General features: G+C 35.5%; 1 protein-coding gene across 1 annotated transcript in view; it reads left to right on the top strand.

The window, feature by feature from the left end:
* The first annotated feature begins 1,767 nt into the window (after positions 1-1,767).
* LOC143235750 (kelch-like protein 10) overlaps positions 1,768-15,140 on the top strand; it is a 50,957-nt gene continuing 37,584 nt past the window's right edge. Inside the window, exons 1-5 of the mRNA XM_076473954.1 lie at positions 1,768-2,162; positions 10,996-11,477; positions 13,384-13,549; positions 13,665-13,773; positions 14,907-15,138. Coding sequence (XP_076330069.1) covers positions 1,768-2,162; positions 10,996-11,477; positions 13,384-13,549; positions 13,665-13,773; positions 14,907-15,138 — 1,384 coding nt within the window. The remainder of the gene's footprint in view (positions 2,163-10,995; positions 11,478-13,383; positions 13,550-13,664; positions 13,774-14,906; positions 15,139-15,140) is intronic.

Genomic DNA, 15,140 nt, shown 5'->3' with positions numbered 1-15,140 from the left:
AAGATAACACATTAAATATATTTTTACCACTGTATTGAATTATAATATAAATTATACAGTCGTGTCTTACATGGTCAAACCAGGCCTGAAATGAAAATACACTGAAATGGCCAGATTTGAGCTCGAACAACTCCTCCCATTTCATACCTCCGTCCAATTAGAGTTAAATATTATGGCGCGACTGCCCCTAACATTTATCATATTAATCAATAGAAAACATAATTTATCTCTTTATGGACATAATTTATAATCTACCCATCAAGGAAGCTGGTTAATTAGCCATTCAGCAAACTCAGACCTTGTATGTTTTTAAAATACTGAAAACTAGTATTACTTGAGGGAATCCGTACATTAAAACCAAGAACTCTAAAAAAATATCTACAGGGTGTTCAGAAAGCCACTGTGCAGTTTTATAATCATATTTTATTCAGTCTATTTCAAGTCAGCAACTGATAGTGGTGTTTAGAAACAAAATAAGAAGGATCCAGGCCTGTATTGATGCCAACGGGAGTCACTTTCAACATTGTTTATAATTGTCATTCATATTTACCTCCTGTATTCTATATTGAAACGTGTCTGTTAATAAATATATAAGTGACTTTCCGAACACCCTGTAGAATGTATTGGTTACTGTTGCTCTTGTCTTTACATTGGTGCTACATGTTTGTTTTATGTACCAGAGTTTTTATCTATCATGTCTTCAAGTTCAGACTAAAGATTTAAAATATGAACTGTTGTCAGTAGAATTCTCAGAAAACAGATTCACTGAAGTGTCCACAATTTTGATTAAAATTTGGTTAAGGTGCAAAAACTGGTTAGGGTTGCTGTATTATACGGTAGCAAAGGTTCAGTGACTTGATGAATCTCGCGTGATAGCATCAATATTTACTGGTCTTTAAATTTGTATTCACTGTAAAATATAATATTCTGTTACCAGTTTCATATGATGCTATCTATAATATTATACTCTTGTTCTCAAGTTCAAACCAAGCTGTGTACGTTTCAAAGGAAATTAAAATCTGATATTTCTAGTTTTTGTTATATTTTGACTATATCAACCAGTTCCAAAACTCTTTCTCTGAATTCAATAGAAAGTTACATATTTACTTCATGTTATTAGATTGCTCAGCTACCGCTATATATTTATCACGTATTTCTTGTGAAATTTTTAAATCGATCATAAACACACTGGAAGAGTTCTCGAAAATTCTCCAAGTTAACTAATATTCTTGAAATGATTAAATTTGAAAAACGTTTCCGACAAAAAACAAGAGGTATTTTAGCCAAGAATAAACCTTTTTAATTATTTATTATTTATAAGTGGCACAACTTATAAAACATTGCAAAACAGCTATTACACAATATAATTCATGATACATTTGTCGTTGCTAAGGGTTCTTTTTTATTTTATTAATAAGCATTTCAGATGACTTTGATAATTGTAATCCTACTAGATACATTGTTGATGAATCATTATTGCCTTTTGAACATATCCAATAATACAATGCATTTATTAGGTGTAAGCATTGTTTGCTGTAGTCAGTTACCTTAGGAACCGATCACAAAACAAAGATACAACAATCAAATACAATGGATAGATTGGGTAAATAAAATGGGCTGGGCTCTACAGAGCCTCGAGTTTTTCTTAGGCACATTAATACAGAAACCTAACAAAAAACAACAACAAACGAAGAAGATAATTATTTTTAATATCTTTATTTGATGGAGCGTACTTACAGTTTGCAAGCTTTGCAAGCTTTGTACGAAATGCGTCGTGAGGGGGAGCTTTGCGACGCTATTCTCAGAACATCAGATGGAGAGCAGTTCATGGTTCACAGAGCCATCATGTCGGCTTGTAGCCCCTATTTTAGGACTCTCTTCACCACCACTCTACATGCTAAGGAAAGACATGATATCATAATCCCTGGCATATCTTCTGACATGCTGTGTCTTATCATAGAATACGCATATACACGAACGATAGATGTCTCCTGGGAAAACGTAGAAGAAATTCTATCTTCAGGTGACCAGTTCAATGTTATGGGAATTGTGAAATGCTGCTGTGATTTCCTGATTTTAAACCTGAGACCAGAAAACTGTATTGGAATCAGACAGCTTGCTAGAAGATTCTACATTCCTGACCTGGAAGACAAGGCACACAAGTAAACAGGGCCTTTTGTTGGTTTCTTTAAGAATGTCTTAAACTTTAAAATAGAATAATTTCATCTTATTATTTCTACATGTTGTGAACAAGGCATTATAATAATATTTTCAGGTAATTACTAAATACAACTTGTTTTTCTATACGATCGTGTACAAAAAACATTAGTGGGTCTCAAAACAAACAACAACAAAGTATCAAATCGACTTCTGTGTTTGAAAAAACTTTGTAGAATAGACGGCAACTTGTGTAGACACAAGTGTAGCGGACGACGTTTCGAAAGTCTTCCTCTATACTTGTGTCTCCACAAGTTGCCGCCTATTCTACAAAGTTTCATCATGAATACTCTGCCTAAACAATCTACCAAAGAGAGAATACTCTGCTTGTATTTCATGAGTATGATGATGTATAAATAAACGTTAGCTACATTGTAATGTGGCTTAACATTTGTTATTTAATAGATAGTATAAACGTTCTGAAACATTGCCCTAAAATACACTTAACATTATTGTCACCAGCTATATAAGCAATGTAGGACTTTCTACTGTGAAGTAGATAGTAGAAAACTGGACGTACACTGTTATTACTATTCCAATATGTGCTGTAGGACTTTCTACTGTGAAGTAGATGGTAGAAAACTGGACGTACACTTTTATATGCAAAAACGGCTCGTTTGGGCTGAGAAAACACTTTACATAGAAGAGCGAACAACGTTTCGACCTTCTTCGGTCATCGTCAGGTTCACAAAGAAAGAGGTAACTGACCGGAAGCTGACCACATGTTTGAAAGGGGTTGTGTAACTGTGTGTCGAAATGTAGAGGGCGGTATTAGATGTTTGAATATATAATTTTATTTATTATATTAATATAGGTATAAAGGCGTTCCTTTATATTGGTTTATTTTGGGTTTAAGTTGTTGTATAAGTAAGGCTTCTTTAATTTTACGTTTGTTTATGTTTGTTTCTTTATTTAGTATTTGAGTGTTTTCTATGGTTATGTTGTGTTTATTTGACTTGCAGTGTTCGAAAACGTGTGAAGGTGACTTTTATGTTCTTTGAATCTGGTTTCCATTTTTCTACTTGTTTCTCAATATAGAAGTCGTGGCAGTTATCACATTGTATTTTATAAATAATGTTGGTGTGGTGTTTGTCAGTGTAGTTTTACATAGTATAGACCTCAGTTTTGTGCCGGGTTTTGAATAAATTTGGTATTAATTGAATGTCATATTTTGTTACTAATTTTGCCAAATGTTGGTTATTTGTTTGCTGATGTCGGGAATATATGGTATACAGCAGTATATGGTTTCGTGGTTTTTTTGATTCGTGAGCTGTATTTACTTTAGTTGGTTGATTTTGCTTTCTGTCTAGGTGTGTGCGTATAATGTTTTCTATGGTTTGTGGAGGAAACTTATTGATGTTGGTGAAGTATTGTTTTATTTTGTCTAATTCATCGTTAATTTTATCTGGTGAGCATAGTTTTATGGCTGTGTTTATTTGGTTTCTTAGTATGTTGAGTTTTGTTTTGTTTCATGTGCTGAGTCCCAAGGAATGTATAGTCCAGTATGGGTGATTTTTCGGTGGATTTCTGTTTGAAATTGTGTATCAGTTCTTGTAATTTTGAGGTTAAGAAATGATATTTGATTGTTTTCTTCCTGTTCACATGTGAAGTTGATGTTGGGATGTATAGAGTTAATGTGATTGAAAAAATTAAGTATGTGTTCTGTAGATTTGAATCCCGCAACCGTGTCATCTACATATCTATACCAGTATAGTGGTGGATGTAATGCTGTGTTAATTGCTTGTGTTTCAACTTGTGTCATAAAAATATTGGCTAGAACTGGTGATACTGGGTTGCCCATGCTTAGGCCGTTTGTTTGTATATAGTTTTGGTTGTTGAACATGAAGTTTGTCTTTATCGTGGTGAATTCTATGAGGGTTGCTAACTGGTTACTGGGAATTTCTATAGTTGGGTTAGGGTCTCGGATATAGAGTTCTAAGGCTATCTTGCAGGCTTCAGTGGTTGGAACTTCTGTAAAGAGGATATAACATCGAAACTGGCCATTAAGGCTTTATGATTAAGTTGATTTAGATTAGACTTGAAATTAAAAGAGTCTTTGATAAATGAGCTGGCTGATGTTACATATTTGGAGAATGCCCATGCTATGTATTTACCAAGGTTGTAATTAAACGATTCATATGTGGACATTATTGGTCGTAATGGACAATCTGGTTTATGAGGTTTGGGGATGCCGTATATTTGCGGTGTGCGTGAGTCGGTTTTACGTAGGTAGGAATAAAGTGTTTGTGAAATTGTGTTGGCTTTTTTCATTTGTAGTAGTAACTTGTTCAGTTGCGTCTCGTGTGTCTTTGTTGGATTTGTGTGTATAGGTTTAAATTTGTTCGTGTCTGATAGGATGTTATTCATTTTTTGGATGTATTCATTCGTGTTCATTATGACTATAGCGTTACCTTTATCTGCTTTTAGAATTTTTATGTTTTTGTCTTGTTTTAGGTTTTTTTATGCAATTAATGTCTATTTTTGTAAGGTTGTTTTTCAGTTTTCTGTTTTGTGAAATTATGTTGATGGTTTTGTGAGAAAATTCCTTGAAAAAATCGTTTAAGATGTTGTTTTTAGGTGTTTCTGGAAAATATAAATTTGTAATTTTACCTGGGAAGGTTGGCTGTTGGATGTCAATAAAATTATCTAAGTTGTCTTCTTTCTGTTGGTTGTTTTTGGTTGTTTCCTTGTTTTTGTTCTCTGTAGAAAGTATCACAAGTCTCCTGGCTAGGTCTTCTAAACATGTTTTGATTTCTATGGTTGGAATGTGCCTAGGTGCTATAGCGAAGTTGAGTCCTTTGTTAAGTAGATGTATCTCGTCTGTGTTTAATTGACGGTCGGATCTGTTAATTATGAGGTTAGTCAACGGTTTGTCGTTGACAGAAAAGACACCAAAACGACAAACCGTTGACTAACCTCATAATTAGTAGAAAACTGGACGTACACTGTTATTACTATTCCAATATGTGCTGTAGGACTTTCTACTGTGAAGTAGATGGTAGAAAACTGGACGTACACTGTTATTACTATTTCAATATGTGCTGTAGGACTTTCTACTGTGAAGTAGATAGTAGAAAACTGGACGTACACTGTTATTACTATTCCAATATGTGCTGTAGGGTTTTACTGTGAAGTAGATAGTAGAAAACTGGACGTACACTGTTATTACTATTCCAATATGTGCTGTGGGACTTTCTACTGTGAAGTAGATAGTAGAAAACTGGACGTACACTGTTATTACTATTCCAATATGTGCTGTAGGACTTTCTACTGTGAAGTAGTAGTAGAAAACTGGACGTACACTGTTATTACTATTCCAATATGTGCTGTAGGAGTTTCTACTGTGAAGTAGATAGTAGAAAACTGGATGTACACTGTTATTACTATTCCAATATGTGCTGTGGGACTTTCTACTGTGAGTAGATAGTAGAAAACTGGACGTACACTGTTATTATTATTTCAATATGTGCTGTAGGACTTTCTACTGTGAAGTAGATAGTAGAAAACTGGACGTACACTGTTATTACTATTCCAATATGTGCTGTGTGGACTTTCTACTGTGAAGTAGTAGTAGAAAACTGGACGTACACTGTTATTACTATTCCAATATGTGCTGTAGGAGTTTCTACTGTGAAGTAGATAGTAGAAAACTGGACGTACACTGTTATTACTATTCCAATATGTGCTGTAGGAGTTTCTACTGTGAAGTAGATAGTAGAAAACTGGACGTACACTGTTATTACTATTCCAATATGTGCTGTAGGACTTTCTACTGTGAAGTAGATAGTAGAAAACTGGACGTACACTGTTATTACTATTCCAATATGTGCTGTAGGACTTTCTACTGTGAAGTAGTAGTAGAAAACTGGACGTACACTGTTATTACTATTCCAATATGTGCTGTAGGGTTTCTACTGTGAAGTAGATAGTAGAAAACTGGATGTACACTGTTATTACTATTCCAATATGTGCTGTAGGACTTTCTACTGTGAAGTAGATAGTAGAAAACTGGACGTACACTGTTATTATTATTTCAATATGTGCTGTAGGACTTTCTACTGTGAAGTAGATAGTAGAAAACTGGACGTACACTGTTATTACTATTCCAATATGTGCTGTAGGAGTTTCTACTGTAGTAGATAGTAGAAAACTGGACGTACACTGTTATTACTATTCCAATATGTGCTGTGGGACTTTCTACTGTGAAGTAGATAGTAGAAAACTGGACGTACACTGTTATTACTATTCCAATATGTGCTGTGGGACTTTCTACTGTGAAGTAGTAGTAGAAAACTGGACGTACACTGTTATTACTATTCCAATATGTGCTGTAGGAGTTTCTACTGTGAAGTAGATAGTAGAAAACTGGATGTACACTGTTATTACTATTCCAATATGTGCTGTAGGACTTTCTACTGTGAAGTAGATAGTAGAAAACTGGACGTACACTGTTATTATTATTTCAATATGTGCTGTAGGACTTTCTACTGTGAAGTAGATAGTAGAAAACTGGACGTACACTGTTATTACTATTCCAATATGTGCTGTAGGACTTTCTACTGTGAAGTAGTAGTAGAAAACTGGACGTACACTGTTATTACTATTCCAATATGTGCTGTAGGAGTTTCTACTGTGAAGTAGATAGTAGAAAACTGGACGTACACTGTTATTACTATTCCAATATGTGCTGTAGGAGTTTCTACTGTGAAGTAGATAGTAGAAAACTGGACGTACACTGTTATTACTATTCCAATATGTGCTGTGGGACTTTCTACTGTGAAGTAGATAGTAGAAAACTGGACGTACACTGTTATTACTATTCCAATATGTGCTGTGGGACTTTCTACTGTGAAGTAGTAGTAGAAAACTGGACGTACACTGTTATTACTATTCCAATATGTGCTGTAGGAGTTTCTACTGTGAAGTAGATAGTAGAAAACTGGATGTACACTGTTATTACTATTCCAATATGTGCTGTAGGACTTTCTACTGTGAAGTAGATAGTAGAAAACTGGACGTACACTGTTATTATTATTTCAATATGTGCTGTAGGACTTTCTACTGTGAAGTAGATAGTAGAAAACTGGACGTACACTGTTATTACTATTCCAATATGTGCTGTAGGACTTTCTACTGTGAAGTAGTAGTAGAAAACTGGACGTACACTGTTATTACTATTCCAATATGTGCTGTAGGAGTTTCTACTGTGAAGTAGATAGTAGAAAACTGGACGTACACTGTTATTACTATTCCAATATGTGCTGTAGGACTTTCTACTGTGAAGTAGATAGTAGAAAACTGGACGTACACTGTTATTACTATTCCAATATGTGCTGTAGGACTTTCTACTGTGAAGTAGTAGTAGAAAACTGGACGTACACTGTTATTACTATTCCAATATGTGCTGTAGGACTTTCTACTGTGAAGTAGATAGTAGAAAACTGGACGTACACTGTTATTACTATTCCAATATGTGCTGTAGGACTTTCTACAGTGAAGTAGTAGTAGAAAACTGGACGTACACTGTTATTACTATTTCAATATGTGCTGTAGGAGTTTCTACTGTGAAGTAGATAGTAGAAAACTGGACGTACACTGTTATTACTATTCCAATATGTGCTGTAGGGCTTTCTACTGTGAAGTAGATAGTAGAAAACTGGACGTACACTGTTATCACTATTCCAGTATGTGATGTAGGACTTTCTACTGTGAAGTAGATAGTAGAAAACTGGACGTACACTGTTATCACTATTCCAATATGTGGTGTAGGACTTTCTACTGTGAAGTAGATAGTAGAAAACTCGACGTACACTGTTATTACTATTTCAATATGTGCTGTAGGACTTTCTACTGTGAAGTAGATAGTAGAAAACTGGACGTACACTGTTATCACTATTCCAATATGTGGTGTAGGACTTTCTACTGTGAAGTAGATAGTAGAAAACTGGACGTACACTGTTATTACTATTCCAATATGTGCTGTAGGACTTTCTACTGTGAAGTAGATAGTAGAAAACTGGACGTACACTGTTATTACTATTCCAATATGTGCTGTAGGAGTTTCTACCAAAGAAACGTGAACTAAATACAAGAAAACTGTACATATATTGTTACTATACCAAAATGTATTGTCGGACTTTCCACTGTTTTTCCAATAATAAAAACACCCTGTACGTTTACCGTTGGCTCTACATAAAAGTACATTGTGGCACGTTATTATTCAGGTCTTATTAATAAGGACATAAATTTGGATATAAATCATAAGATAAAAACTTATTGAAAGTAAAAATCAAACGTTATTAGGATATAATTTCTTATGTAAAATAAAGGTTCGTTAATAAGTGGTTATAGAACAATCGAGCTTATATAAAATATCTGATTAATTAATCCGTTGTAGTCGATTTTCACGTTTACTTTTATCAAAAACATTCATCGCTATCAGATTATATCTGGAATTTTCATTCTAAACTAAACCTTTTGATCACATGGAATATGTTATCCATCACATGGATGTGTTCTCGCTCACATGGAATATGTTATCCATCACATGGATGTGTTCTCGCTCACATGGAATATGTTATCCATCCCATGAACATGGTCTGGCTCATGTAGATAGGGTCATCGTGGCTAGGTGATTAGGACATTTGGTTCGCAATGTGAGGGTCACGGGCTGAAATCCCTTTTTCACAAAACATGCTCATCCTTTCAGAAGTGGGGACGTTATAATATTCGGTCAATCTCACTATTATTTGATAAGAGAGTAGCTCCAGAGTTGGCGGTGGGTGGTGATAACTAGCTTCTTTCCCTCTAGTCTTACACTGCAAAATTAGGGACGGCTAGCGCAGATAACTCTCGTACAGACTTGCGCATAGCTCAAAGCAAGCCAAACTACATGGGATATATGTAGAAATAAACATTTTTAGTGAACGTCACTAGAGAACTTAATCCATGATTAATACGTGTCTACAACTTTTGTTTTTAAATATATAAAGAAAGAACCTTTCTTACACGTCCTGTTAAATTATGAGACAATTTTGAAAATTTCTCGCTGTAATTATTTGCTGATCGTATTTTGATAAATATGTTAAGCTAGTAAAAACTGAAAATATTATGATTGACATAAATGGTCAGTCGTGGCCCAGAATTCAGGACGTTCAGACGTAAATAGAAGGTTCCAGCTTGCGAGTCGTGGTGCTACTAAACACGCTCTGAATTCTCAGCTTTAAGATTACAGGTTTCCCTTCCTGTGGTCAGTAGTTCAATATTAAGGAAGATAAACATTAGAGTTTTTGATATTCCAGTTTTGTTGAAAACTCAGTTTGTGGACAGAGATAATAATTTGTATTTAAAGAACCGAAACTTATTGGAACTACTACATTTGACGAATTTGAATACGAAACCACTTGGAATACTTTAACTGTGTAACCATTTAAATAACAAGTCCTTTACAACCTTTTAACTGTGTAACCTCTTAACAACAAATACCTTACACTACTATTATTTCGCTAATGGCCTGCACAGAAAAAAAAAGATAAAAATATATTTTAATAGTACCACAAACTATACATATATAGCAGCATTATTAATGGTTATATTCTACTAAGATACCCTCCCTCACTAGTACAGCGGGAAGTTTACGGATTTACAACGCTAAAATCAGACGTTCGATTCCTCTCGGTGGGTTCGGCAAATAGCCCGATATGGCTTTGTTATAAGAAAAATACACACTATACTAAGATAATTATAGCTAATGCTTTATATACCTTAGATATTTATAAAAAGAGCAGATACGGTTAATACCGCTCTGTGCATTATTTTAACATAATCAGTGGTATATAATTTCCCAAACGACGAATTTACTAACTAATCACCTATTTTGTAAAATTAAGAAAAAAAAATGGAAAACCAAAACAACTTATTAACAAATAAGTTTACAAATATTTGTTACTGTTTCATGTGGCTTACGAGATAACCAATAATATTACAAAATTTATATGTGAGTGTTTTTTTTTACTTAGGTTAACCGTAAAGTTATAAAGAACTCGTTTTGAAGTTTCCACAGTCGTGACGTGGGTTTGGAGATTTTAAAGCTTTAAACAGATGCAACGCGTTTTCACATATTTGATAAATTTTCAACAGTTGGGTTGTATTTGTAAAGATTTTCAACTTTTCCGTTAGAGTTTCACATTTTCAACAGTTGGGTTGTGTTTGTAAAGATTTTCAACTTTTCCGTTAGAGTTTCACATTTTCAACAGTTGGGTTGTATTTGTAAAGATTTTCAACTTTTCCGTTAGAGTTTCACATTTTCAACAGTTGGGTTGTGTTTGTAAAGATTTTCAACTTTTTCGTTAGAGTTTCACATTTTCAACAGTTGGGTTGTGTTTGTAAAGATTTTCAACTTTTCCGTTAGAATTTCACATTTTCAACAGTTGGGTTGTGTTTGTAAAGATTTTCAACTTTTTCGTTAGAGTTTCACATTTTCAACAGTTGGGTTGTGTTTGTGAAGATTTTCAACATTTCCGTTAGAGTTTCACATTTTCAACAGTTGGGTTGTGTTTGTAAAGATTTTTAACTTTTTCGTTAGAGTTTCACATTTTCAACAGTTGGGTTGTGTTTGTAAAGATTTTCAACTTTTCCGTTAGAGTTTCACATTTTCAGTAGTTTGTTTCTATTTCTAAAACTTTTTTAAGTTTATCGACAAAGTTTTAAATTCTAAATAAATCTAAACGCTGTCATTTGTACAGATGGTTGATAATGAACTAAAAACTTTCTAACTAGATATCTAATGGTCAATTTTCCGGATGTGACTAACGTCAGTGAAGAACTGATGGAGCTTTCTGTCGAAGAACTGGTGAGTATCTGTGGTGATGAGGAATTAAACGTTCGAAATGAAGAGACTGTCTGGGTTGCACTGATAAAATGGATTGACCAAAAACCCCAAGAAAGAAAAAAACACATCGTCCAACTAATGCGCTGTGTTCGTCTAGGTTTGCTGGACACGCAGTTCTTTATTGAGAAGGTCAAGAACCATCGTTATGTGTTAGAGAATGAAGATTGCCGGCCACTGGTCATTGATACACTTAAGTTCTTATATGATCTTGAAATGATCACAGAAAAGGACGGCGAAATTCCAACTCCTGACCTGGCTAGACCACGGATTCCTTATGAGGTCATGTTCGCCATCGGTGGCTGGAGTGGTGGGAGTCCGACAAATTTCATCGAAACCTACGATACAAGGGCAGACCGCTGGGTCAAGGTAGGTATAAATATCCTTATGTCCATTTCTATTACATTTTTTTATTTCTCATTTATTAATAATTGACAGTAGCATGATTGCTCTCTTCCCTTCGCAATTTTAATTTTTCTGGAATTTTTTTAAAAATTTCATTTTAAGAACAATAAAAAAGAAGTTACGATTGTGATTAGATCTCTTTTTGTTATATCTTCTTTTAATAACTCGGTTTAATTTCATGCTGTTTCGTTTTAATGGAGAGCTGTATAATAGACTGCTTGCATGCGTTCATCACTGGTCTCGAACCTTGAATGCTAGCATTATGAAACCTTATGTCTTATTTTTAAGAGTCATCCGATATTTGGACTCTTGGGCTACTCTTTTAACAATGAATAGTGGGATTGTATAATAGACTGCTTGCATGCGTTCATCACTGGTCTCGAACCTTGAATGCTAGCATTATGAAACCTTATGTCTTATTTTTAAGAGTCATCCGATATTTGGACTCTTGGGCTACTCTTTTAACAATGAATAGTGGGATTGTATAATAGACTGCTTGCATGCGTTCATCACTGGTCTCGAACCTTGAATGCTAGCATTATGAAACCTTATGTCTTATTTTAAGAGTCATCCGATATTTGGACTCTTGGGCTACTCTTTTAACAATGAATAGTGGGATTGTATAATAGACTGCTTGCATGCGTTCATCACTGGTCTCGAACCTTGAATGCTAGAATTATGAAACCTTATGTCTTATATTTAAGAGTCATCCTATATTTGGACTCTTGGGCTACTCTTTTAACAATGAATAGTGGGATTGTATAATAGACTGCTTGCATGCGTTCATCACTGGTCTCGAACCTTGAATGCTAGCATTATGAAACCTTATGTCTTATATTTAAGAGTCATCCTATATTTGGACTCTTGGGCTACTCTTTTAACAATGAATAGTGGGATTGACTGTCACATTATAACACTCCCACGGCTGAAAAGGGCAAGCATATTTGGTGTGACGGGGATTCGAACCTGCGGATTATGAGTCGAGCGCCTTCACTACATGACTATGCCGGACCTTTCATTTTTTGGAAGCATGTATGTGCTATATTAGTAACAGTGTAACAACTAACTTTTAAACACACATGAGTCTTCCAAGAGTTGACGGCCCGGCATGGCCTAGCGGGTAAGGCGTGCGACTCGTAATCCGAGGGTCGCGGGTTCGCGCCCGCGTCGCGCTAAACATGCTCGCCCTCCCAGCCGTGGGGTGTATAATGTGACGGTCAATCCACTATCTGTTGGTAAAAGAGTAGCCCAAGAGTTGGCGGTGGGTGGTGATGACTAGCTGCCTTCCCTCTAGTCTTACACTGCTAAATTAGGGACGGCTAGCACAGATAGCCCTTGAGTAGCTTTGTGCGAAATTCCAAAACAAACAAACAAACAAACAAACCAAGAGTTGACGGGGAACTTTTGGCTAGCTGTCTTCTCCCAAATTTTGGGATAGCTAGCGCGAGAACCTTTGTGTAGCTTTGCGTGAAATTTTTGAAAGAAACAATTAACTACGTGAAATCTTTGTTGTACAAGAAGAAAAACAATACGCAAAATTTGTTTTGTCACTGCCGTGCTAGCTCTCCAAACTGAGTTGAAATATCCTGCGCCCTTACGTAATACGGTAAGCTGGTATGGGTATTAACATTTTATTGATAAGCAGAGATCTTCCTAGGTCATCTTCAGGTTAACAAAAAGAGAGTTTGCAAACTGAGATACATTTTTATCTCAAGTAGGTTTTCGTCATCAAGAAATACTACAGGCAGTGAGAAACTATTTTTTCCGTTGACTACAATGATATTACTACACGCTGCGATTGCGTTATTACAGTTTTGATTCTTACCATACTTACAATGATGTTATTCATCCATTTTTTTCATTATGAAAGGTAGACGAAGTCGACCCAATGGGTGCACGTGCTTACCACAAATGCGCTGTCATAAACTTTGACATTTACGTGATTGGTGGATTTGATGGAGTAGAATATTTCAACAGCTGTCGATGTTTCAACGCTGTAACCAAAGAATGGCGAGAGGTGGCGCCCATGAATGCTAGGAGGTAAATAAACAAAAAAAATAATTGAAAAATAATTTTTAAAAATATCTCTCTATCTGTTTATTCTTCGACCAACAAACCTTCTAACATGTAACATAACATGTTTCTGTTGATTTAGGTGCTACGTCAGTGTTACTGTACTAAACGATATAATTTACGCTATGGGTGGATACAACGGTCACCATCGTCAAAATACAGCCGAAAAATATGACTACACGTATAACCAGGTTAGTTTTGCAAAAACTATTAGTTTTATAATAATTCGAAACGTTTCGGGCCTTTCTCTTAACTTACATTATCTTAGAAATATATACGGTTTTTGTTGTGAAGAAATGTCACTGTGTTATTTTATTTTCAATGTAAAAACAGAACAAATATATCGAGCCCTAAAGATTGTTCTATAATTATCGTATCAGACGTTTTAGTTTTTCTTGTAGCGTGTTTTCTCCTTAGCAAAGCCATTAAGCTAGCGTGCCCGAACTGTGGATCTGAGGATCCCATGTTTGCGTCTCACTCTGCACTTTGAAGCCATGAGTGCGCTATAAGAGTGACATTCAGATCTAATTATTCACCTAGAGAGAGTATATCTAGAGCTATAGGTGTACTCTGTTGCCTTCCGTGTAGCCTGTAAGTTGAAAACTGGGACGGCTAGGCGCAGGTACCCTTTGTATCGGTTTCAGTGAAATTCTAAACCAAACACATTATTATTTATACAGCCTAAAAGTGAAACCTACAAAGTGAATTTTTGTTCTCTCACTTTGTTTCAGTCATTCCTCATTGCACAAAATACATTACACAAAGCGTTTGTGCACTTAAAATATGTACCATTTCAAAAAATCTAACATGTAATTAGTTTAAACACGAAACAAGTAATAGAGTTATTTGCGCAGGGTTCCTGAAAGTGTTATGTTTCGAGTAAATGAAACAAAATTAAAAGTAACAAATATACTTATTACTTGTGAGTTATCCTATGCTGTGTTGTAATTTACTGAGTGCATAATTCTTCTCGTGATTCATGGTATTCACACGTTTTAATGACGTCACTACAGTACAGATTACAATGTTAAGTGTCACTTATATGGGTGAGTAGGCCCGGCATGGCCAGGTGGGTTAAGGCGTTCGACTCGTAATTGAGCGTTACATTATAATGCACCCCGGATGAAAGGCGAGCACTTGCTGTGAAGGGTTTCGAACTCGTGACCCACAGATTGAAAGCTGAGCGCCTTAACCACCAGAACCATTTATCTAATGTAACCTACACACAGTTTCTAATACGTCAAAATAAAAACGTTGCTCATAATTTGAGCTACACGAGCAAATCATACATTTCAAATTGATAAGAAGTATTTGTTTCTGCTAGTGGTCAATGATAACCCCTATGAATGTCCAGCGAAGCGACGCCTGTGCCACTGTACTGAATGGCATAATATTCATTACTGGCGGTTTTAACGGGACCGAGTGCATGAACTCGGCAGAATGTTATAACCCAAAGACTGACCAGTGGAACATGCTCAGTCCAATGAGGAATCGCCGCAGTGGAGTGTCTTGTTTCGCCTACCACGACCATATTTACGTTCTGGGTGGTTTCAATGGC

This window comes from Tachypleus tridentatus, chromosome 12, assembly GCF_004210375.1.
Source record: "Tachypleus tridentatus isolate NWPU-2018 chromosome 12, ASM421037v1, whole genome shotgun sequence".
NCBI lineage: Eukaryota > Metazoa > Arthropoda > Merostomata > Xiphosura > Limulidae > Tachypleus > Tachypleus tridentatus.
The sequence above is the reverse complement of the archived record's forward strand: the minus strand, read 5'-3'. Positions and strand labels throughout refer to the sequence as shown.